The 25,711-nt window shown below is 41.3% G+C and overlaps 1 protein-coding gene across 1 annotated transcript in view; it reads left to right on the top strand.

Moving 5' to 3' along the window:
* LOC137375409 (sodium/hydrogen exchanger 9-like) overlaps positions 1–25,021 on the top strand; it is a 490,009-nt gene extending 464,988 nt beyond the window's left edge. The window contains exons 15-16 of the mRNA XM_068042592.1: positions 13,508–13,613; positions 19,210–25,021. Of these exons, the coding sequence (XP_067898693.1) occupies positions 13,508–13,613; positions 19,210–19,374 (271 nt within the window). The 3' untranslated portion in view covers positions 19,375–25,021. The remainder of the gene's footprint in view (positions 1–13,507; positions 13,614–19,209) is intronic.
* The last annotated feature ends 690 nt before the right edge of the window (positions 25,022–25,711 follow it).

The following is a 25,711-nucleotide window of genomic DNA, read 5'->3' as shown; positions in this document are numbered from 1 at the left end:
CCATTGATTTGCTCTCCTTGTATTTGCTAAAAGCCTCTCTTTTCCTTCTCATGGTACCCAGAATGTTTCAGGTCATCCATGGTTCTCTGGGCTTGTTGCTCCTACCTATTACCCTAGAGGGAACATGTTGGGCCTGTACCCTCCCCATTTCCTTTTTGAATGCCCCCCACTGCTCTTCTGTAGATTTCCCGACAAGTAACTCTTTCCAGTCTACCTTGGTCAGATCCTGCCTTACTTTACTAAAATTCGCTCTCCCCCAATCCAAAACCTTTTTTTGCAACTTGTCTATTTCTTTCTCCATAACAAGCTTAAATTGTACCATGTTGTGGTCGCTATCACCAAAATGCTTCCCCACCAACACATCAACCACCTGTCCGGCTTCATTCCCCAGAATTCGGTCCAGCACTGCACCCTCCCTTGTTGGATCCTCTACATATTGAGCTAAAAAGTTCTCCTGTATACATTTTAAGAACTCCCCTCCATCTAAGCCCTTAACACAATGACTATCCCAATTAATGTTGGGAAAGTTGAAATCACTGAATATAATTACCCTATTATTTTTACAACACCTCTGCAAATTGTGCACATATTTGCTCCTCAATTTCCCACTGACTATCTGGGGGTCTATAATAAACACCTAGCAATGTGGCTGTCCCTTTTTTATTCCTAAACTCTACCCATAAAGCTTCATTTGATGCCCCCTCCAAGAAATCATCTCTCCTTACTGCAGTAACTGACTCCTTAACTAATATTGCAATGCCTCCTCCTCCTTTACCCCCTCCTCTGTCTCGCCTGAAGATTGTATATCCCGGGATATTGAGCTGCCAATCCTGCCCCTCCCTCAAACATGTCTCCATGATGGCTACTATATCACAATTCCACGTGTCAATCATTGCCCTTTACTCATCCGTTTTACCTGCAATACTCCTGGCATTAAAGTAGAGGCCTTCCATCCTGGTCTTACTCCCATAAAACTTACTTCCGCTGTATTCCCTCTGAATTTCGAGCCCTTATGCGACAATACGAAGGTGTGGAAGGACGCATGAACATTAGACAAAGGGGATATAATTAAGAGTGATCCACAAAGACTTAACTTCATATTGAATAAATAAAAGATAATTATTTAGGTGCGTAAATAGTAAATGTATTTACAAAATAAAGGATTAAGTTGTAAGGAAAAATATCTTGGTGAAATGGTTGATCAAACATTAATAATATTGTTCCAGTGTATGGCAACAGCTGCAATGTCAAATAAAATGTTGGAACATGCAACGAAACAAATTGCTGAAGGACGATAGCATTAAACAGGACCATTGCAACCTCTCAAGTGGAGAGCTAAGCAAGATGAATTCGAGGGATTTGTCTGTGACAAGTGACAATGAGTTAGCACTCCAAGCAGCCTGATCTCATTAACCAGCTGCCGTGTTTTTAAAATGTTCTGCAGGCATTGTACAAAGTCAGATAAGCGTGCTGGCAGCTGTACTGAGATACAAGCCCCAATTTCAATCCCACCTGTCCAGGGCCTTGGGGCAGGTGGGAGGTTAAAATAGCCATGCTTCTGATGCTCTTCTGCCCTCCGCTATTTTAATTATGCACTCTTTTGAGGTGCATGCCCCAGGTGGACGGGGTCCTTATAACCATGTTGGGCGGAATCTTGCTGGAGCAGGGGATCTCGCGGTATATGCTGATAGGTAGACATTTTCCTACACCCTTCCGCTCAAATAATTTTTGCACCATAACTTGCTGGAAGTGTGAGCTGATAACGGCGTGGCTAAGACAATGGGGAATCTGGCACCAACATTGTATCTCCTTAACCAATGGGATTTAAGGATTGAAAAGGAAAGAGGAACAATAGAGATGGTAGGTCTTTTAGAGTCAAATCAGGAACAGAAAGGAAAGAAAGTTTTGATTGAGAGAGAAATAGGAAAAGTTAAAAAAATTAACAATTTGGAATATCTGGTTCTGTAAGAATTTACTATATGCAGGAATGAGATTCAACATGTTCTTATTCTTTTAAAATGTGAGTATCGTTGATGCAATGCCAATCATCCTCTCTGGCCCAGAAAGGGAACAATTTAACGTGTTGAATTCCTATCCATACTTTCTAGGCTTCCCTCAGCCTCCCCTGTTCCAAACAGATCAACTCCAGCCAATGCAACCTTTCCTCACAGCTAAAATTCTCCATTCCTGGCAACATTCTCATAAATCTCCTCTGTGCACTCTCTAGTGCAATCACATCTGTCCTAAAATGTGATGACCAAAACTGTATGCAGTGCTCTAGCTGTGACCTAACTAGAGTTTTATACAAAAGTAAAATACTGCTGATGCTGGTAGTGTTTTATACAGATCTAGCATAACCTCCCTGCTTTTATATTCTATGCCTCGGCTAATAAAGGAAAGTATCCCATTTGCCTTCTTAACCATGTTATCTATCTTTCCCGCTGCTTTCAGGGATCTGTGGATATACGCTCTGAGGTTTCTGTACACTTCTTAGTATCCTACCAGTTATTATGTATTCCCTTGCCTTGTTTGCCTTCCCCAAATGCCTTACCTCTTATTTTTCTGGCTTGAATTCTATTTGCCACTTCTCTGCCCACCTGACCAGTCCATTGATATCTTCCTGCAGTCTTCCTGCTTTCTTCCTCACTATCAACCACACAGCCAGTTTATGTATCATCTGCAAACTTCTTAATCATGCTCCCAGCATTTAAGTATAAATCATTGATATATGCCAGAAAAAGCAAAGGATCTAGCAATGCCCCACAAGAAGCAGCCCCTCCAGTCACCCAACCACCCATTGACCACTGCCTTTTTCTTCCTGCCACTGAGCCAGTTTTGGATTCAAACCTACTTGCCACTTTGCCTTGGATCCCATGATATTTTACTTTTCTGACCTGTCTGCCATGTGGAACCTTGTCAAAAACCTTGCTAAAATCCATGTATACTACACCAAATGTGCTGTTCTCATTGACCCTTCTTGATAGCTCTTCAAAAAATTCAATCAATTTTGTCGGACATGTTCCTCAACAAATCCATGCGGACTGCCCTTGATTAACCCGCGCCTTTCTAAATGGCAATTTATATGTTTCTCAGAATTTTTTTCCAACAATTTGCCCATCACTGAGGTTAGGTTGACTGGACTACAATTACTCGGTCTATCGCTTCCTCCATTTTAAAACAATGGTACAATATTAGCAGTCCTCCTGTCCCTGTAGCCAGAGAGCATTAGAAAATGATGCTCAGAGCCTCCGCTATTTCCTCCCTTGTTTCTCTTAGCAGCCTGGCATATATTTCATCCAGACCTGGCAAATTATCTACTCTCAAAGATGCTAACCCCTTTAATATTTCTTCTTTCACTATGTTTATCCCATCCACTATTTCTCACTCTTCCTCCTTAACTACAATTTCTACATTGTCCCATCTTTTGTGAAGACAGTCACAATGTATTCATTAAGAACGATGGCCATTTCTTCAGCCTTCAAACGCTGGTTCCCTTTTTGTTCTCTAATAGGCCCTACTGTTTCCTCATTGTCAGTGGATGCACAAAAGCAGTTTAGTAATAAATTTCCTTCTGCTTTTGCCTGCCTTTTAAGGAGGGGAGGGTGGGAGAAGTGTTATGGCCAAGGTCAGTGCCACACATTATTGCATTAGTAGGTCATGCTGCCGTGCCACATTTTATAATCTAATCCTACCACTCTATTATTGGGCTAGAAAGTGTGCCGCTCATTTCTTCTCCAACAAAATTAAGCTTCATTAAAAAACAAATCTCATTTTTATATTTAAAGACAACTCATTAACTTTAATGGCAAATCTAATAACTTATATTGAATAATATAATCTCATTAATTTTATTTTAAATTCGGACCTTATTTCTCTACAGTCACAACTCATTAATTTTATTTCACTCTTTTCCTCATTAAATGTATCTCTTGATATAATATAAATACAGTTCTCACATTTGTTATATCTTTGTTCACTTGCCCTCTTTCATTGTTACACTCATACTCCTTATGGTAATAATATATGTGGAAGCAGAGAGATCAGAGTAGGGCAGCTATCTTGGTGCCTGTAGCTGGGCTCAATAACTGTAGGAACATAGGGCACGGAAGAGCATAGTCTCCTCTTGGGGCAACCTGGGTACTACCTTTCGGTTCATTAGCTTAAATGGACATAAAATCAGGTGAGCTGATGCACTCTTCCCCTCCCAGCTTTCCTTTAGGCACTCAGGTCAGGTGATCAGATAACTTCAAGTTCATAACAGGGAAATGTGCCCCTGTGTCTCTACTTACACCCGACCACTTTAGTATAACTGGAAGAGAAGAAAAGTTAGAAAAATGCAAAAAGTATTGTCCTTTTTTTAATACAAAGTCTTAGTTTCCTTATGAATTACGTTAGAAAGATCATTTGGGCGAGGATTATTTCAACTCTCTAAACCAGGTCGGCTTCCTAGGTTTCTGTTCTACATTAACCCGTGATGATGTGAGACGGTGAAACAAAGCCAGCTGCACTGAACCCCATTCCATTCAAGCATAATAGTCTAATGTGCTTGGGAAGCAGTGCATCAAAACTGTTGAAACGCAGGCTTGCTATGCACTTCTCCACAGGTCAAGTTGTTAATATCACCCATACTGTCTTGGCAATGCTGAGCATTTCTTTACAAAGGATGAAGGAAAATTACTTTGGGACCCTCTCATACACCTCCTGTGGCTGGCTATACAACTGCTTGAGCAGTGGCTTAAGTGGGCTTCTATTTCCTTCAGCCTTGCAAGTGGTGATTCTAATTGGGAGGCCAACCATTAGTAAGTAAATTATAATGTAATAACAATAGGATACAGCAATATATGTTTATGAAATACTCATTAATCCATTAAATGGCCTTATTGTGGTGAATTTGCTGTAATTTTGAAAATTTCTTGACCTTCATGAAAAGAAAGCGGGACTGAATGGTACGGTGGGTTCTGGCACTATCGTTTCAGCTCTTGGACCAGCTATGCTAATGAATGAAACACTCCTCTTTCTGCAGGCTGTAATGAGCTTGAAAAGTCTCAACCCAACTTCTGACATTTCCAAACAGAAGGGCCCATTTAGGCTTCCTTTGCATACATCCTAGCAGCTGTTTACAAAGTGGTGTTGCGAGAGGCTGTTCTCTCTGTATGAGTTTAGTGTATATCATCTAGAGAAGGGAAGCAGGGAGAGGTAAGAAAAATATGCTGCAGAAATAAATTGTAGGCAATTAATAACTAGTTATAGAGTCATAGAGAGATACAGTACTGAAACAGGCCCTTTGGCCCACCAAGTCTGTGCTGACCAACAACCACCCACTTATACTAATCCTACATTAATCCCATATTTCCTACCCCATCCCCACCATTCTCCTACCACCTACCTACACTAGGGGCACTTTACAATGGCCAATTTACCAATCAACCTGCAAGTCTTTGGCTGTGGGAGGAAACCGGAGAACCCGGCAGAAACCTACGCAGTCACAGAGAGAACTTGCAAACACCGCACAGGCAGTACCTGGAACTGAACCCGGGTCGCTGGAGCTGTGAGGCTGTGGTGCTAACCACTGCGCCACCCCGATCTTGGTAATGGATAGCTTGAGGGTCACCACTCCTCAAGCTTGGGGCATGAACTACCACAGCCGGTATGGGAATTGAACCCACGCTGTTGGCGACTTTCTGCATCACGCAGTAACCATCTAGCCAACTAAGCTAACCAACCCCCCAATCCAAGAAGAATCAAATTACAGTGTTGGCCAAGCTGTCTTCAGTTGGCTTAATGCAGGTTGATCTTGCTGAACTCCGTGGAAATGCAGACTCAATAATTCCATAGACGTAACAACACAGAAACAGGCCATGTGGCCCAACTGGTATCTGTTCATTAATCACATACTATTGAAGCCAAATTGTACAGTCACCCTTGGAAACTTTCATTTTGATTATGGTAACAAGTGATTACAAACTTGGTAGATCACAGACTGACTGATTCTACTACCCAGGATTCTAGGTCTGTTTATCAGGGGATTGTGCCGTCTTTGACCTTTTGTGATGCTGTACAAATAAGGCAATTTCCCACTTCCTGTATAGTTTATATTTTGCAATGACATGTTGCTGTAGACTATGATTCTTGAAAATAAACTGCAATGAGATACAGCAGGATGTAGATCGGTTGGAGACTTGGGCAGAGAAATGGCAGATGGAGTTTAATCCGGAAAAATGTGAGGTAATGCATTTTGGAAGGTCTAATGCAGGTGGGAGGTATACAGTAAATGGCAGAACCCTTAGGAGTATTGACAGGCAGAGAGATCTGGGCGTACAGGTCCACAGGTCACTGAAAGTGGCAACGCAGGTGAATAAGGTAGTCAAGAAGGCATACGGCATGCTTGCCTTCATTGGTCAGGGCATAGAGTATAAAAATTGGCAAGTCATGCTGCATGAACCTTACAGAACCTTAGTTAGGCCACACTTAGAATATTGCGTGTAATTCTGGTCGCCACACTACCAGAAGGATGTGGAGGCTTTGGAGAGGGTACAGAGGAGGTTTGCCAGGATGTTGCCTGTCTGGAGGGCATTAGCTATGAGGAGAGGTTGGAAAAACTCGGATTGTTTTCACTGGAACGACGGAGGTGGAGGGGCGACATGATAGAGGTTTACAAAGTTATGAGCGGCATGGACAGAGTGGATAGTCAGAAGCTTTTTCCCAGGGTGGAAGAGTCAGTTACTAGGGGACATAGTTTTAAGGTGCGAGGGGCAAAGTTTAGAGGGGATGTGCGAGGCAAGTTTTTTACACAGAGGGTGGTGAGTGCCTGGAACTTGCTGCCAGGGGAGGTGGTGGAAGCAGATACGATAGCGATGTTTAAGAGACATCTTGACAAATATATGAATAGGATGGCAATAGAGGGATATGGGCCCCAGTTGTGCAGAAAGTGTTAGTTTCGGCAGGCATCAAGATCGGCGCAGGCTTGGAGGGCTGAATGGCCTGTTCCTGTGCTGTACTGTACTTTGTTGAGATTACTTGTTTGGTCTTTAAAATTAAATAATAGAAAGTGATTGTGACTCGGGGAGTTACAGGGCGCTTCACAATGACATTCTTTTCTCTTTCAACTGATTAGCCTTGTATTTGCTCAACTGCCTTTGCATTCTCAGTATCACAACACCAACTTTTTCTGTTTGTGAAAAAGTTCCATTTATTAAATAAAAGAGAAAAGATAACCGGTATGATGAAATAGAAAGATGACATGAGATGAAAATAAGATTGATTGCTGTGCTGAAATCTGCCATGTTCTGGACAGATCGTGAAAAATGAGTATGTTTGTTTCAGTTTGCTCACTACCTCTCCGCACCATCAGATTTCTGTTTTTCAATATATTTACAGTCAAATTATTATTGACAAATCTGTCCTTTAGTGGGTTCGGGTTAACATTTAACCTCTGTGAAACTTTTGAAAGATGAATTTCAGTTTTAATTTTCTGATGTTTCCTGAGGTTAACTGAAATTATTTTTCGACTGAACTTTATTTCAGTAATAACGATGGGGAAAGGGTATGTGTACTGAAGTGTTTGACACGTCTGCAAATACTCTGGCATGTTTGGGAGAATAGATGCACATTTCAGTTTACAGGGAATTTACAGCACAGAAACAGGCCATTCGGCCCAACTGATCTATGTCTGTGTGTATGCACCACAAGAGCCTCTTACTGCCCCTCTTCATCTAACCCTTTTATAACTTTTATTACTTTCTCCCACATGTACCTATCTAGATGGTTACTGCCGATAGAATAGAAATGGCAACGAATGCATTCTTCAAACACAAAAGAATTGCTCAGTGTAGGAATGAGTAGAGATCTTAAGAAAAGAATTATCAAGACTGTGATTTGGAGTGTCTTATTGTACGTGACTGAAATGTGAACCTTGAGGAAAGCAAATATCCAAAGACTAGAAAGCTGTAAAATGTGGTTCTGGAGAAGGATGAAAGCGGGTCACTTGGAGAGAACACAAGAGCAATGAAGACGTTCTCAGGATGGTGGAGGGAAATAGATCGTTAGTGAATAGCATCAAGAAAATGCAACAAGATTGTATGGCCATATTCTAAGGCATAAGAACTTGCTAAAGGAAGTGATTGAAGGAAGATTAAAGGGATGCAGACTAAGAGGGAGAAAGTGAATGATGGTGTTAGACAACTTGAAATTTAAAATGGGAGGCAGTTACAAACAACTGAAGAGGAAACCACAAGACTGCAAGGTGAGGAGAAATGAGCAGAGGCCCTGCCTTTAGGCAGCTTACTATAACAACTTATCTAGCTTCCCCTTAAATGCATCTGTGCTGTTTGCATCAACTACTCCTTGTGACAGCATGTTCCACAATCTTAACACTCTCTGGGTAAAGACGTTTGCTGTTTTCAGTGAGATCTAGAGATAGGTCTTTTCGAACAGCAATTTCATACAAGAATTTGCTGCTCTCTTGCCTTCTCTAGCTGCTAGTTGCCTTTTCTGAAGCAAATTTCAATTTTTTGCCACCTTGACAATGTTCTCCCCTTTCCTGAATATGTTGACATCTGTTGGTGTAATGACACTAATAGGATATTTTGGTAGGTTTTTTTTAATTCATTCATGGGATATGAGCATCACTGGCTAGGCCAGCATTTATTGCCCATCCCTAGTTGCCCTTGAGAAGGTGGTGGCTGTTGCCTCTGGTAACGGTCTCATTGCACTCCCTATGAGTGGACCTCTCAACCCCTATGGACCAGAAGCTGCAGCACTGTTAAGTTGGGTGAGCTCAGCACAGTTTCTAGTGGGGACCATACCACAACTTCCCATCATGTGGCAATAATGGATATTAAATTGACAACCCACTTGCAGTTCACAGAGATCCCTGGTACAAGAAATGTCGACTAATAAAGTGAGATTCAGGTGCTGCTTTGTTTTTCTGTTACATGCTGTGTCTGACCTGTGAGTGTTTTATATTAATGTGGAATATAAAATGGGAAATATCCCAATTGTTAGGGCTAACATTCTTCATTTTGATGTGGGTATATATGGAATGGAAGCTAGTAACTTTCAACGGGATTCTCCCAACTTCAGCAAGAGACACGTGAAACCCGCTGGAAAAAATGGCACAAATGGGCATGTTCAGCCATTTGCACCCTTCCGCTGATTCTACCCCCCCCCCCCAAACCCAAACTTACACCAGGAAATTTGGGAAAGCCCCACAAATTCCAGGGAAATCATTTTTTTTAAAGGAGCAAATTTATTTAATTGACAGCAATTTCTCATGTTGGTGGAAGTTGATGAAAATCCTTAAATCTGAAAAGATAATCACATTAGAAATCTGATTTGTGTAGGGATGAGCCCTGGACTGTATTAGAGGTAATAGAGTTAATTCCACAACCTCTCACAATCAGTGGTGATGACATGAACAAAGAAATCATGATTGGAGATAAATTCGACAACCCACACTACCTGACAACATAGCTTCCCACTGGGAGCGCTCAATCTGCAAGCGTGCTCAAAACTGACTTCTCCTAAGTCACTTTTACATACAATTGCAATTAATTTTTGTGGCCTTTTGTTTGGTTGTATTTCAGCTTCAACTGAAACACAGCAAATAAATTGATGTAGCATATACAGAGGTGCAGCAGCACCTCATCCTACCCTTTCTGCAATCTGCCTGGATTGTAATTCAAATAAGCTAATTATAATACACATTTTGTGTCAATACACAATGGTTTTGGCTTCACATTGATGCAAAACGTCATCAAATTGCAAACATGATACTTTAGCAGATGGTAAGAGAGCATTTCGAGGAGATAATCTCACACTGCTCCAACTTCTCAGCAACTGCATCTAACTGCAAACATGGCAAAGGAACTTTTTTTTTTAAGTTCTCAATGACCTTCTTAAGGATTGTTTTTAACCCTCTTTAGAAAGAAATTGGCACAATTTTTTCATTATATGCTCTTTACGAACATTACTTAACTGGAATTTGACACTGCTGAAGAAACTCTGCACATAAGCACAGAACTCTGTTTTCCCCGACTAGTGAGTGAAGCAAAACTAATAGTGTGTCTTGGATTTGCCAGCTCCAGTACCTGCAGTATGACCATGTCTGTGAAAGATTTCCACTTCCTTTGAAATTCCAATTTGTTTGCTGCTCTAAGACACACTTTCCTCTGATTTACAAACATTGGCACTGTCAAAGTTTCTTTTATGGTCAAGTGTCTTTAACGTCCATTCTTCCAGCAACGGTCGAATCCACAGTTAGTTTACATATCTTCCAATATCAACAAGAATTACGAGCACCTGCCTTGGTGCACCAGTGTCTTTCTCGGGCATTGCAAATTGAGTCAGCTCACCAAGGAAAAGGTCAAAGTATTAAGTGAAAACCCTCCTGAGAACATGGGGCCAATTTTAACTCGGTCCATTGATGGGAAGGTGGCGGTAGCAGCACTAAATTCAAAATGCTGCACTTACCGCCCTGTTCCCACTCTGATCCCACATGCTGCCATATTGGCCAGTGCCTTTAAAAGGGCAGCCCAGGTGCTTACCTGAAAGAGGTGTTGCTTCATTAAATTATGCAAATCGGGAGCTTGTGACATACATAGGATTGCAATTTCAAGGTACAAATGAGCAGATCATCACAAAGTGCACCAGTGCTCCTTCTAGGCCCACCAAAAAAAACAGGGCTGTTGTCAGCCCATCCAAGCCCTTCCCCTAGCCTCATCCCTCCTACCTCCGGGATTGCTTTCTTTCCTTCACCTCCCTCCAGGCTCTGACTGTTGGCTGGCTCAGCATGAAAAATGGACATTTTTCCACCCTCCCAGAACTGCTGGGCTGCATCAGTGCACTCGTTTGATACCCACAGCTCACGGCAAAATGAAAATGAAGCACTAGTTTCTAACTGGCTTGTGACTCCCACCGACAAGACTACAGACAGGCAGTAGCTGTGCTGTATATCTCGCCCACCTATTCTCCGCTGTTTGTTGAAGTCAGCCCTTACAGCTCAAGAGATGATAATTATTCTATACAGACTGCACCGAGTAAAGAATGTTTGACCACAATAATTTTTTTAATTTATCCTTTCGTGGGATGTGGGCATCGCTGGCAAGGCCAGCATTTGTTGCTCATTCTTGATTGCCCTTGAGAAGGTTGTGGTGAGCCGCCTTCTTGAACCGTTGCAGTCCATCTGGTACAGGTACTCCCACAGTGTGGTTAGGAAGGGCGTTCCAGGATTTTGACCCAGCGACAGTGTAGGAACAGCAATATAGTTCCAGGTCAGGATGGTATGTGGCTTGGAGGGGAACTTGCTGGTGGTGGTGTGCCCATGCGTCTGCTGCCCTTGTCCTTGGTGGTAGAGGTCACCTGTTTGCAAGGTGCTGTCGAAGGAGTCTTGGTGAATTGCTGCAGCGCATCTTGTAGATGGTACACACTGCTGCTGTTGTGTGTCAGTGGTGAAGGGAGTGAATGTTGAAAGTGGTGGATGGCGTGCCAATCAGATTGGCTACTTTGTCCTGGATGGTGTTGAGCTTCTTGAGTGTTGTTGGAGCTGCACCCATCCAGGCAAATGGAGAGTATTCCATCACACTCCTGACTTTTGCCTTGTAGATGGTGGACAGGCTTTGGGGAGTCAGGAGGTGAGTTGCTTGCCACAGAATTCCCAGTCTCTGACCTATCCTAGTACCCAATCTCAATAAGCTAACAGCATAGAGTGAATGACGCACACTTCCCCATTTACAGGCTCACTTGAAAATTGCACCAGATGGGCCTTGGACATAAATGGATTAGGGACACCTGATTTTTAATTGCTGGCCACCCATATTTCAGGTTAGAAACGGGAGGTGAACAGCTGAAAATCACCCCTCATGTATCTTCGAAATATCACAGTTCACACAAGCTTTGATCTTTCGAGGATAAGCACATTCAATTTTCAAAGAGTGAGACAGTTCTGAAGAAAAGAGCTTTTCAATTGTTGCTGTTGTTTGCCGAATGGACCAAATCTGATAACCTTTTGTTTGTGTAATGCTCTGCCTTTACCAAATAAAACTGAGCATTAACTTTTTTAGTTGCAGGACTTCTTCATTTGTATTTACAAAACAATTTTGTGTTTAGATTAAACCCCTCTCAAATCAAGAAAATCTATATTTAGAGACACTATTGATCCTATTTGTGACCATCTTACATGCCTACGGGAGGATGAACTGGCAGAACTACACTGCCTTTTAGTAAGTGTTATATATGGTTCAATTTCATGCTTGAGCCGATTCTGTGTCCGGCTGATGTTAATTGTAAATGATAAACAAATCGTATACAATATAGTGACAGAAGTGAGTCCCAAGTTAGAGTTAATGTAACTGAATCCTTTGCTAGTAATTGTGCATTGCATCACTGGTTAGAGTCCCATGACTACTGCAGTATTACTTCCTCTACCCTATTGGCAAAAGCCACAGTACTCCCATCTCGGCTCAAAGAAAGAATAAAAGTTTTAAAAATACTCGTGACCTCAGAACTTTCCAAAGCACTTGCAGTAATTAGATAATTGGAAAAGTAGTCACTTTTGTAATGTAGGAAATGTGGCAGCCAATTTGCACACAGCAAGGTCCTACAAAAAGCAGTATGATAATGACCAGATAATCTGTTTTTTATTGATGTTGGTTGAGGGATAAATATTAGCCTGGACACAGGGAAAAAAGAACCCTACTCTTCTAAATAGTGCCATGTAGTCTTTTACATCAGACATCTGCCTGTCTGAGAGGGCAGACAGAGCCTTGGCTTAAAATCTCATCGGAAAGAAAGTACCCCCAATAGTGCGACACTCCCTCGATACTGCATTGGAGTGTCAGATTATGTGCTCAAGTCTCTGGAGTGGGGCTTGACCCCACATTCTTCTGGCTCCAAGGCGAGAGTGCAGCCAACTGAAGATTGTCAGACTTTCCATCTCATACAATGTCTTGATAGGTGCACCTGCCAATAAGATAAAATAACAAGAGAAATGGAGCACTTCTACTCAATCTTACCTCACAGCTTCAGCTATTAACCCTGTAGTGAACCTTACAGTTGTACATCTGATCTACTATAATACCCTGCATATCTAGGTTTATTTATTTACTGCACAAAATATGGTATTTTAACTTCTCTCAGCCCATGCACATGTAACATAACATCTTGAAATTCATGGTTTTCACACCTATACTCAGGGTAGATATGTGCATGTACAAATCTACAGTAATACGCCTTTTACACTCCCAAATGTTTAGTAGAGTGCAGGCCTTTGTCTAGTGATGCCGTGGTATATTCCTCTACCCCACAGAGAGAGCACCTAAGTGGTGCTCGCCTACATTCTCTAACGTCACAATGTATTTCAGAAAATTGCCATCTGAACAAACGAATATGAAGTGTGCCTATGCTGTTACATGTGTAATATATACTTGTGAAGTTTATCAGTACAACCATTATAATATGTATTTCATCTCAAAGCAGAAATTGCATAATATTTCCTTAACTCAGCCACAAGATACTTAAAACCAGCTCTGACACATGCTGGTCCACCACTCACATCAACACTGCCAGCTTGGTGTGGTCCTGTTGCTAAGCTACTGACCAGCCCTCAAGCATATCAGGTAAGGATGTTATTTCCTTCTTCTGGATGTAACGGTATAGAATTATTGATTTTGTTATTAGATTTTGGAATGCATAACTATACAAGACATCGCTACCTGTTGCTGTTATCATCCTTTCTTGCAATGGTAGTGGATTGCCAAGGCACAGGTCATTTTCTGTCATTTTGAGCTGACTTGCTATGATTCCCCCATTGCGTTTGCATGGTCTGGTTCTGTCTGACTCAGCTTTTTCACTGTCAGTCTTTATCTAGTATCAGCAGGTGAAGTTCTAAATGAGCGTCAAGTAACTAAGCTGGGCCCGAGGCTTCAACCACAATGTGCATTGATACACTGTTAAGCACCGTGTAATATTCTGCAAGAAGTAGGTTGCCTGCAGTAGCACATGGTATAATGTGAAGCAAGTGAATTACCAGCAAGATCACATCCTTGTGTGTTAATAAATTTGGTCCCTAAAAGCATGTCCTGTATTCTATTTGATGCTGGAAGAAGGGTTATGTGAAACATAAAAGTTAAGCTGGCATAAGCCCATGGATTCCTTATGATGTGAACATGAATGTAACAATCTCCAGGACTTCAACTAGAAAGGATTCCTTCATAGGTCATAGTACAGTTTCTGTCAACTGCAAAAGGATGACATTGGATATCAGAATGAATTGAATCTGAAGAACAAAGCAAAGGTGTGTAATGATGTGATGATAGCTGAACTATTATGTGTAGTAGGGATTGGGGCATTGAGAGTTTGGCCCCTGTGATGTTTCTTTGCAAAGAGTGCTGCCTTTCCATCATGTCTGATCTGTAAATCTACTGTTGCTGTGATAAAGAAGGCAAATGTGATACAACACAATGAAATGCTGTTGAAGAATCAATGTGACCGCTTCAAAGATCAAAGCGGAGATGACGAGCTGAAAATCTTAGGAGAAATCCACAGACGCAGCAGCAGAAGTTGCCATTGCTCCAGTGGCTGCAAACAAAGCAGCAGTGAAAGTAAGGACTAAAACTAGTTTTCAGATCGCACAACGGATCAAACCATTTAGGATTGGAGGTCCTGCTAAAATGTACCATTGTTTAAAAAGGGAGCAAATGATAGACTGAATAATTACAGGCCAGTCAGTCTAACCTCGGTAGAGGGCAAATTATTGGAATCAATTCTGAGAGACAGGATAAACTGTCACTTAGAAAGGTAAGGATTAATCAAGGATAGTCAGCTAAGGGAAGTTTGTGCCGGATTAACTTCATTGAATTTTTTGAGGTGGTAACTGTTAGTGTCTAATACGGATGTAGTATTCAGTGAAATAACTTTGCTGTTAAGTAAACCATCTATGAAAAAGGCTCAGATGAAATTGGATATGGAACATGATAAGGCGATTGTCTTTGGAAGATCTGTAGCTTTGTGGTTTACACAGACAAGACATTATTGTATTCCTTTAGTGAGACCTAACATCTCTATGCAGGATGTTAGAGTTATTATTGGAATCTGGAGGTAGGGATTTAAAGGGGAAAAGGCAAATTGTTTCAAAACTACATCAACAGTTTGCACATCCATCTTGTTATAGGTTGAAGATTCTGTTAAAAGATGCAGGGTAATAGATGATGACTACACTAAACTTATCGAAGATATCAGTGAAAATGTGATATCTGTAAAAAAAAAATACAGGAGGACTCCATTTCGACCAATAGTGAGTCTCCCATTATAAAGGGACTTTAATGAAGCCGTAGCGATGGACTTGAAGGTATGGGATAAAGACAAAAACCTTTTTCTTCTGCACTTTATAGACATAGCGACTAGATTCAGTCTGTCAATAGTAATTCATAGTTAAGAAAAAAAAGTAAGAGTGGACAAGATAATGAAAAGGTGGATAGGACCAGGACTGGGAGCACTGGCTAGGTTTCTAACTGACAATGGAGAAGAATTTGCCAATGATGAGTTCAGGAGTATGTGTGAAAATATGAATATTGTAGCAATGCACAAGGCAGCAGAAAGTCCTTTTAGGAATGGGATTTGTGAGAGAAATCATGTCGTGATTGACGAAATGCTCTGAAAAATTTTAGTCAACCAACCAAATTGTAAAATGACGACTGCTCTGGCGTGGGCAATACATGCGAAAAACACGCTTCAAATGGTGGGGGCTACAGCCCCTCTCAATTAATTTATGGCAGGAATCCAAAAATATCTTTGGTAATGTGGGATCATCCCCCGGCTTCAGAGGGGACTACAGTTAGTTCATTTTTGCGGAACATTTGAAAGCCATGTATGCAGGGAAAAGAACATTTATTAAGGCGGAGGTTTCAGAAAAAATCAGGAGAGCTTTGAGGTATCAGATCAGGCCATCAGAGAAGAATTTTAATACCAGGGACATGGTGTATTGCAAAAGAGAAGGGCAGAAAGAATGGAGGGGCCCAGGAAAAGTTATAGGCACTGATAGCAAAACAGTAATTTTGCAAAATGGCAACCACACCGTTAAAGTATATTCCTCCTGGCTTATTGGCACTGATTACACATTGACAGAACCTGAACAAATTTACACTGATGATGCACCATGTATTTCACATGTACATATGTCGGACCTTTAGGAGCAACAGATTGTGGCAGATAACAGGGCTAACTGAGAGTGGACCAAATGATAGTGAAGATCAAGTTAAGGCCATTTATCTCAAAGGTCAACTACTGTAAGTTGGGACTAGAGTGACGTATATGCCTGAAGGGGCTAGTGAATGGAGGGAAGCCACCATAATAGGAAGGGCAGGAAAGTCCACAGGGAAATAAAAACATTGGCTGAATGTGCAAGACAAGGGACAGGATATCAGACCTATAGATTGGCAGAAGGAAGTGAAAATGTGGAAGGTCAGAAAACATCATCTAAGTTCAGACAGTGAGCCTGAAGATAATCATAGTCCAAGGAAAAGGTCACAAACTTGTGAAAGGAAGTCTGGTCATAGGAGGGACAGGTCAAGTAGTAGCAGTCCAGAAAGAGATAGGAAATCTAGTAGGGGATGTGGTTTCACAAGAGCGAGGACCAGAGAACAGGCAAGGAGCACCACAAGAAGTAGGAGCCCTCACGATAGAGAAGCTCTAGTGGCTACTAACAAGTTAGATGGTAAATTGGTAAAGGATGCAAAATAAAAATAGCTTGACAGTGTTATAAAATTGTTTCTGTTTTTGTGAAATATATTTTTTTGAGGAATTCATAGTCAAACTGAAGAAATGTTGGACCAGCTTTTTTCCAGGAGGGTCATCAAGAGGACACTGAAAGGACTTGTTTGACAACAACCTTTACTGGTTGTCACATGACTCAAATTAAAAAATAGAACAGAAACCCTGGTAATTGGGGAAGATGTATGCAGAGAAGTGGCAGGTCAGAAGGTGGACTTTTTGTTTCCGGTTTCACTGAATTGTTTTGAGTTGGGAATGGACTGTTTAAAAAGGGGTTGGAGTTTTTAAAAATCAGCCTGAATGGCAGAACTGCAGCTCAGCTCAGCCTGCATGAGAAGAAGAGAACTTCCAAAGAGAGAAGAGAACTTCCAAGGAGAGAATTCCCAAGGAAGGAGAGAAGACCACAACCCAGCTCAGCTTTCCAGTATCTCTCTAAAAGATCCTGAGAAGTCCGCTGTGTCAACTCATCTCGTCTCCTGTCTTTAAAGAAAAGCCTGCTAACTTTGTGCCAGTGTCTAATAAGTTCTGTTAATGGATGTGAGATACCCTAGTAGTTGACAGTAATAGGGTGAACAGGTGTGGGTGTTGATTAGTTAATTGTACTCAGATGTATATATTAAGAAGAGCCAGCCAGCACTGAATGGGTGTTGTTAGGGGTGGAGAACTAAGCTCTGTGGCAAGCAATAAACAGTCTCCACCAAAGCATCCTAGTCTCTGTGTCTTCTTCACAAACAGGCTTGGAAGTCTCTCTAATATTGGTAGCAGACAAAGGTTGCCTGAAAGTGAAGATTGGATACTAAAATTTGTTTTCAGACAGGAGACTAGAATTGGATAAAAGCAAAATACTGCAGATGTTGGAAATCTGAAATAAAAACAAAAAGTGCTAGAAATACTGAGCAGGTCTGACAGCTAACTTAATGCCAGTTTTGGAACAAAACATACCTCATCTACTGTTTATTCAAGAATGAGCCAGTATTCAGCCCAAGTGGAGCACACTCTGTGTGTCCTGTTGCACCATATTCATTCTTCTTGATGGTCAGACGCTCTCCCCCAGCTACTTCCAGCACCTACTACAGCCAGAAAGCACCTCCCCTTTAAGTGATGCAAGCTGGATTTAAGTCGTGTAGGTTGGCTTTAAGGGGTGCTAGTCTTTTACAAACCTGAGCCCCCGAGAAATACAGCCACTCGACAGCACATTTAGCAGTGGGCCACACATTACTATCATTTAAATGAGCAGACAGCGTGCATTTTACATGCTGCCTGCATTGGAAGCAACACTGTGGGTTAATCCTCGAATTTTGCCATCTTGAAGTTAAGGAATAATTAATGAAAGAAAAGACTGTCAGGGAACACCTCTGAGCTCTTCACATAAAACAGCTCTGACATTTACGGGTCTGTATGTTCAGAGCAGAGGGGGAGGAAATATGGATGGGGAATCCAGAAGCTACAGGTTTCCCAAATGTCCTGCTGTGTTTTTTTTACTGCAGGACACCTTTTAACTTTCTTTTCCAGATTTCCCTCCTCACAGCAAGCTGATTGACAGACTAAGGAAACATCGCTGTTGGGGAATCTAGCGGTGGGTTGGGAGAGATGGAGATAGTGGTCAGGGATGGAGGGGGGATCCAATCGTTGGGGTGGGGGAGAGGTTTACAAGTTAGCTTGTTGGGTCATGAGGAAACACTTCTGCTCTTCCTGGTCTGTAGGCAGTGCTGTAAAGACACTCTAAAGATAGATTGAAAGTGTTAGCTATTTACTTTCAAGAAACAAAGCACACAGCGGACATCATTGAGGCCTTTAAAATGACAGAGTGATTGTACAAGTAAGTTATTTACGATAGAGATGGATGATAGCACTGTCATCACTTTTTATTACATTTCCAATAAAATAACCAGTTTGTAAATATTGGTTGTTTGCACCAGTAAATAATCTAAACACAAAGATAGTAATACTGAGCAGAACAGAGAAAATGATTAGGCTTCAAAACCAATTGATTTGCTGTGTTTAACAGGCACAGAGCTTTTGATACTAAGAGCTTTTAAAAAATGGATAGTTGGATATTGGTTGAATATGTAATGCTTGGATCAAAAGTATATATTTTGAGTTACCATTTGATCAGCCATTCTACACAGTGCACAGGAAGATTCTTGCTCAATTGGAAACTTGGGAGGGAGTATTCAATTGCTGTCCATGTCATCAGGGCCCATTATTTTCTCTGGAACTGCCAGCTTACTATTTTAGATAAAAGATGCTTGTGAGATTTAAATTAGTTCTGCCGTATATAAATATTTGACATTGCTATAGTTTTTTGTTCTGAATGCGGAAAACATATGTAGGGTGAGAATTAACTGGGCACTAACTTCAGTAGTAGTATTGCTACCTAAATCATAATGATGCTGCTTTGTCATACTTACAAAATAAAATAGCTCCTTTTGTTTTTAAATGCAGGACCATGGGAAGGAAGATGACGCAGATTTCATCATCAGCAATGACGAGCTGTCAATGAATTATGACAACAGAGCAGTGCCGGCTTCATGCTCTGGTGATGTACCAGGAAGGGATAATCCTAAGCAAGAGCAACCAGTGGGCAAGGATAACTTCAGTGAAGGATAAATTCAGCTGACAATGGGCCCTGCCTCAAGTCAGACTCTAAGTGGCCCTGCATCCTAAATTGAGCAAAGTTTTACTGGCACATTGCTGGTGGAGGAACAAAATAGAAGGGGATAGGAAATACCCCATATACTTACACCAATTCAACTATCCCTGTTCTTAAAATCTTATTTGTACATTTTGCTGCTTAGCAGGCACCAAACGCTGGTTGTTTGTTTTTAGTTTTTATTAATACTCGTATGGTGAGTTCATGAATTCTTAACGGTAAGACCCACAAGACCAAAAGGCTTTGACATTTTTTAGGAAAAGTGATGTCAATTCTGTCAAGAGCCTCAAGAATCCTACATTTGCCTTTTCAGCCAGGTTAAAGTAACTGCACTAACTCATTAGCTATTTCCTATGAAAAGCTCTTGGATGTCATTCTAAGCTTTGTTCTATTCTGCGTGTGATATAAAACAATCCCCATTTGTGCCTCAGTGTACACATGTAGAAATGATTCTGATGCGGACTTTGCAATACTGTGCTGTTACTGCTGAAGAAATATCATTGCACTATAGTGGAAACTTTTGAAATCTAATCAATATAAATGGAATAGTACCTTTCTCTAGTTTTTATAACTCTTACTAGTAATCGAATCCTAAATATCAATGGTTTCAAATTCTACCTAATACATCTTTTTTCAATGTTATGTTACATTCCACTGTTCTGATGGTGTCATGAGTTGAATTTCAGTCATGTTCTTCATATTCTCCTTTCAGCCATCTGGCAATGTTGACTATAACAGACCATCCACAAACAAAAAAGCATGGAACTCAGCTACCCTAACGGTTCAGTGAATAAATACAACATTTGAAGTTTTCTGGAACTTTGTACCTTACATTATGCTGTAGTATTAAACGATACAGACCAGAAGATCTCAAGAATGATCTCAGACAGGAGTCAAGGTGCAGCCATTAGTTTCAATGCTCCTGGGCTATGAAGAGGAATAGAGTCATCAATGAGGTTCATTTTTCAAATTGCCAGTGGCCTCTTCTGGAAATTATGCATTTGTGGGTGCTATAACACTTGCAGTGCTAAGTAGCCTGTCAATAATCACTCACAGCTCACCCATGAAAACGAGCTCCTGGAAGATTGTCAATGCTCATGAAACTGGACTCCATAAAAGTCACTGCCTACAGGAGAAATGGAAAGTTAATTTGGGGGGAGGGGGAATGAAAACAAAGGCCAGTTTGGTCTAAAAACCCATTGCTTCCAATGTACCAGTTAGAAAATTTTTGCAATAAGGTTTATGATTAGAGGTAGGAGTTTGACTTTTTGATCTCTGGATTTTAATAAAGGGTTTCCAAAAAGCTTTTTGAGGCTAGGTCAGTTGAAAATTTCAAAACTGAGTTTGATAGATTTTTGTTAGGAAATGCTATTAAGGGTTACAGAATCAAAGTGGTTGGATAGAGTTAAGATATAGATCAGCCATGATGTAACTCAGGATTGTCCAACCTTTTCGGGCAGAGGGCCGCATTACGATTTCTGCTCGGCCCAGGGGGCCGGTGAGCAAATTTCAAAAGATAAAGGCAATAAAAATTTATCTTACTCAGAAAAACAACAACAAATGTGCATTTTTGTGAAGAAGCTTTAAATGAGAAGACAAATTTATTGACTTACTTTCTCATTACTATATTGAAAACTGATCTAGTGACGTACCTGGCATTGTTTTTGCTTGCATAAGTAGTCAATCTCTGCCCACACACTTGATGTAGTGATGCAGAGAATTCTGGATAGATATCCATCTGTCAGGAGTGATCTTGATCTCTCTCTCTGTCTCTCCCTATGGTCCCCCCTCTCTGTCGTCTTCACTCTCTGTGTTCCCCCCCGCACCCCCCCCCCCACTGTCCCCCTCTCTCTGTTCCCCCTCTTTCTTCTCCCTCTCTCTTCTCCCTCTCTCTCTCTTTCCCCCCTTCTCTGTTCCCCCTCTCTCTTTGTGTCCCACTCGCTCTCTGTTCTCCTCTCTCCCTTTGTTTCCTCTGTTTTCCCTCTCTCTCTCTGCTTCCCCCTCTCTCTTTGTTGCCCCCCCCCCCTCCCTTTCTGTCCCTCTGACAGTAACACTGAGCAGGTGCATTCAGCACAGCTGCTTTGTGGTTGTTCAGTTTGTTTAAAAAATCGCACTGAGTTTCACAACTGACAGCTGCTGAAGCAGGATTATGCTTCCCAACCTCAGACAGATTCAGGGTTTTCCAGTGGGCTTTTAAAAAAAGTCGAAAAACCTCAAATCTGTCCAATGTTGGGAAGCGTGTTCCTGCATCAGCAGCTGTTAACTGTGTAGCTTACTTGCGAGGTTTTCTAAAACGCCGGTCTGCAAGAAGAAGACAATGGGAAATTTCCCATTTCCATTTACAGAGCCCTGGCGAGAATGAGGAACGGCCCCAGGTACCGTTCACACCCACGGGTCGGATGAAAACATTTGGTGGGCTGGATCCTGGCCCGCGCGGACCATATGTTGTACAACCCTAATCTAACTGAATAGTGGAACAGGCTCAAGGGACTGAAAATATGACACTTTTCAAATGCTCCATTTAGTCAAAATGTAGATTATATGTTACATTAGGAATTTGCTGATGATTGCACAATGTTCAGCAGCATTCGTGACTCCTCAGATACTGAAGCAGTCTGTGTAGAAATGCAGCAAGACCTGGACAATATCCAGGCTTGGGCTGATAAGTGGCAAGTAACATTCGCGCCACACAAGTGCCAGGCAATGACCATCTCCAACAAGAGAGAATCTAACCATCTCCCCTTGACATTCAACAGCACCATTGCTGGATCCCCCACTATCAACATCCTAGGGGCTGCCATTGACCAGAACCTGAACTGGAGTAGCCATACAAATACCATGGCTACAAGAGCAGGTCAGAGGCTAGGAATCCTGAGACGAGTAACTCACCTCCTGACTCCCCAAAGCCTGTCCACCATCTACAAGGCACAAGTCAGGAGTGTGATGGAATACTCTCCACTTGCCTGGATGGGTGCAGCTCCAACAACACTCAAGAAACTCGACACTATCCAGGACAAAGCAGCCCGCTTGATTGGCACCCCATCTACAAACGTTCACTCCCTCCACCACCGACGCACAGTGGCAGCAGTGTGTACCATCTACAAGATGCACTGCAGCAATGCACCAAGGCTCCTTAGACAGCACCTTCCAAACACGCGACCTCTACCAACTAGAAGGACGAGGGCAGCAAATACGTGGGAACACCACAACCTGTAAGTTCCCCTCCAAGTCACACACCATAATAATAAAAGCAAAATACTGCGGATGCTGGAAATCTGAAACAAAAACAAGAAATGCTGTATTCACTCAGCAGGTCTGGCAGCATCTGTGGAAAGAGAAGCAGAGTTATCGTTTCGGGTCAGTGACCCTTCTTCGGAACTCAAGTCACACACCATCCTGACTTGGAAATATATCGCCGTTCCTTCACTGTCACTGGGTCAAAATCCTGGAACTCCCTTCCTAACAGCACTGTGGGTATACCTACCCCAAATGGACTGCAGCTCACCACCACCTTCTCAAGGGCAATTAGGGATGGGCAATAAATGCTGGCCTGGCCAGTGACGCCCACATCCCATGAATGAATAAAAAAAAAAATTACTGGAAAGGTGTTGCTTCATCACATTTAAGAAGTACCTCTGGGAAAAAAATGGGAAAAGCATGTTTCTAGATCTGAGTTAAAATTGTAGAAAAAGCAAATTTACTGTCGATGTCTAGTTGAACTATTGCTGTGAAATAGCTAATTAGATTCTCATTTTTGGCATGCATTAATTTTTAACCAATCTAATGCTGTACATATTTTAATCAGCGGGCTGTGCTTTGTCCTCATAACCTTCTTAACTTCTCAAACTGTTGATCTGTTTTATATTATAAAACAATATCTGTGAAGGAACCTGTTTTCTTTGGGAATACAATGAATAAGTTTTTATTTGAATATGAAAAGCTGTTTCTCCAGAGTTTGTAATTTTCTGGAACTTTGAACCTTACATTAGCAGATTTACTATAACTTATAGAACTTGAGCTTTTTTGATAAAGTCTCGTTTTTGGCAGATAAAAGTGTTATCATACTGAGCGTATGTTCATGAAATAAAGCCTTTCCACTAAGTTTATGATGGGTACAAGTGGGCAACTTTACATGTCACTAAGAGGATGTTTCCCCTAGTGGGGACAATCTAGAACTAGGAGATACAGTTTCAAAATTAGGGGCCTCCCATTTAAGACAGAGATGAGGAGGAATTTCTCTCATTGGGTCGTTAGTCTTTGGAATTCTTTACCCCAGCGAACAGTGGAGGCTGGATCATTGAATATATTCAAGACTGAACTTGATAGATTTTTGATCTACAAGGGAATCACGGGTTATGGGGGCCAGGCAAGAAAGTACAGTTAAGGCCACACTCAGATCAACCATGATTTTATTGAATGGCAGAACAGGCTCACGGGGCCAAAAGGCCTACTCTTGCTCCTATTTCTTATGGTCTATGCAGCTCATGTACATCAGTGTCTTCTCTTTTACGTATATGATGATGTCCAAGTAGCCAATATTTAAAAGTAGAATGAAGCACCATTTGTCTTATATCTGTGGAGAAGCCATATAAAATGGTATTGAATTTCATCTGGTATGTGCAATACACAGCCATAAAGCATACAGTTGTCAGCTTTGCTTTGTCATGTATATTGGAAACACTAGGTACTCAAATCCTTCAACTATCAGGCAAGCTGATTTCAATCAGTTCTGAGCTGGTTTACAAGGTGGAGTGTCACGCAGTAGCAAATAATGGGAGATTTCACAAAGCAGAAGTAAGAATGCTGGAAAAGAACTGGAATAAAATATCAAAAGTCTTAATTTATTTTCATGAGCAGAGTGGTCACAAATAGGACGTGTAAACTATAAATCATTAATGACAAGTCATGAAAATATCAAGTGAGAAGCAGTGGCCGCATAGTTTAGGCAGCTATGTGAGAGAGCTGTTCTGTGTTGAAGGTTTGGCTTAGCTGTACCTTGAAAAGATAGTCCTATTTCTTGGGGGCGGTTACACAATTCTTAGGACAGTGTGTTCAGAACAAAAATGAATAGAATATTAAAACTCCCAAAGGTGAAATTCAACTTGTAGCTTTCGATCTAGCACATCACCTCCTCTGAGCTAAATGTTCTTGAGGACATCAAACATGAGATGTTGGCATTTGGATGGCGCCCCAGCACACCCCCATCCATAGTTACTTTGAGTCAACTCACTGTGGAAAAAGGCACAAACGCTGCTTCTCATTTGATATTTCTGTGACTGTTTAGGATTATTTACTGTCTTGGATCAAACCAAGTCTCTGTTTCTGGCTTGCTGCCAAAAATAGGTATTCGCATAAACAAAACATCCTTCACACAAGACAAACATTGCACATCCACCAAAGGAAATAGCTGCGATTAAACAAAAGAGCAAGGATTAAAGGTAGCAAACTACCTGCCTAGAATCTTTTCTTTCTGTCCACAACCAGACTTTAAATGAACTGGTCTATCATGTATTTTGTATACCAACAGTGTAATGTACCTGCACAATGTAACATTATAATGCAGTGTACCTGAAGTGCAATTGAAATAAAATGAAAACAATCTCAGCTTGATGGATGTGACTTTTACTACTAGCTCCAAATATATTGCTTATTGTCAGGTGCTGGAGTACTGGTAAAAGTTACCCTACCACTGACAATACTAGGGCTGGGGGTTATCTCCTTAGGGGGTAAGTTAACATATCTTTTTCAATCAATCCTTGTTACTATAAACTCAGTAAGTTCTACCCACATTAAAGTAACCACAAAGGAAAGCAGTATCTGCAATGGAAGACCACATGCCAGTTGGCTGCAGGAGAGACAAATGAAAATTCTGTTACATTCATCTATATCTCTACCCATTGAAATCCTAATATTAACTGATGTGGATCTTTTCCCTATTTTGGAATATTTCTAATGTCTAGTCTGAAGACTGTTGCACAGATCACTAATAATCCAATTTCCCTCAGCTGTCTTCTAAATTTCCCAGAGAAGACCCATCTTCACCCTGGGTTTAGTTCACTAATTGACCCCCTTTAGTATGCCTCTTACCGCCCATGTTGCCAATTAGGGCTGATATTGCAACTGCTTGGGTGATCTGGAAAAAGCCCAGCCTAAGATCAATGTCTGAACCAGGAGAAAGCTATACAGAAGCAAAATACTGTAGATGCTGGAAATCTGAAATAAAAATAGAAAGTGCTGAAAATACTCAACGTCAGGCAGCATCTGCGAAGAGACATAATATTTCAGAACCAATGT

The sequence above is a fragment of the Heterodontus francisci genome, chromosome 11, assembly GCF_036365525.1.
Source record: "Heterodontus francisci isolate sHetFra1 chromosome 11, sHetFra1.hap1, whole genome shotgun sequence".
NCBI classification, from domain to species: Eukaryota; Metazoa; Chordata; class Chondrichthyes; order Heterodontiformes; family Heterodontidae; genus Heterodontus; species Heterodontus francisci.
The sequence above is the reverse complement of the archived record's forward strand: the minus strand, read 5'-3'. Positions and strand labels throughout refer to the sequence as shown.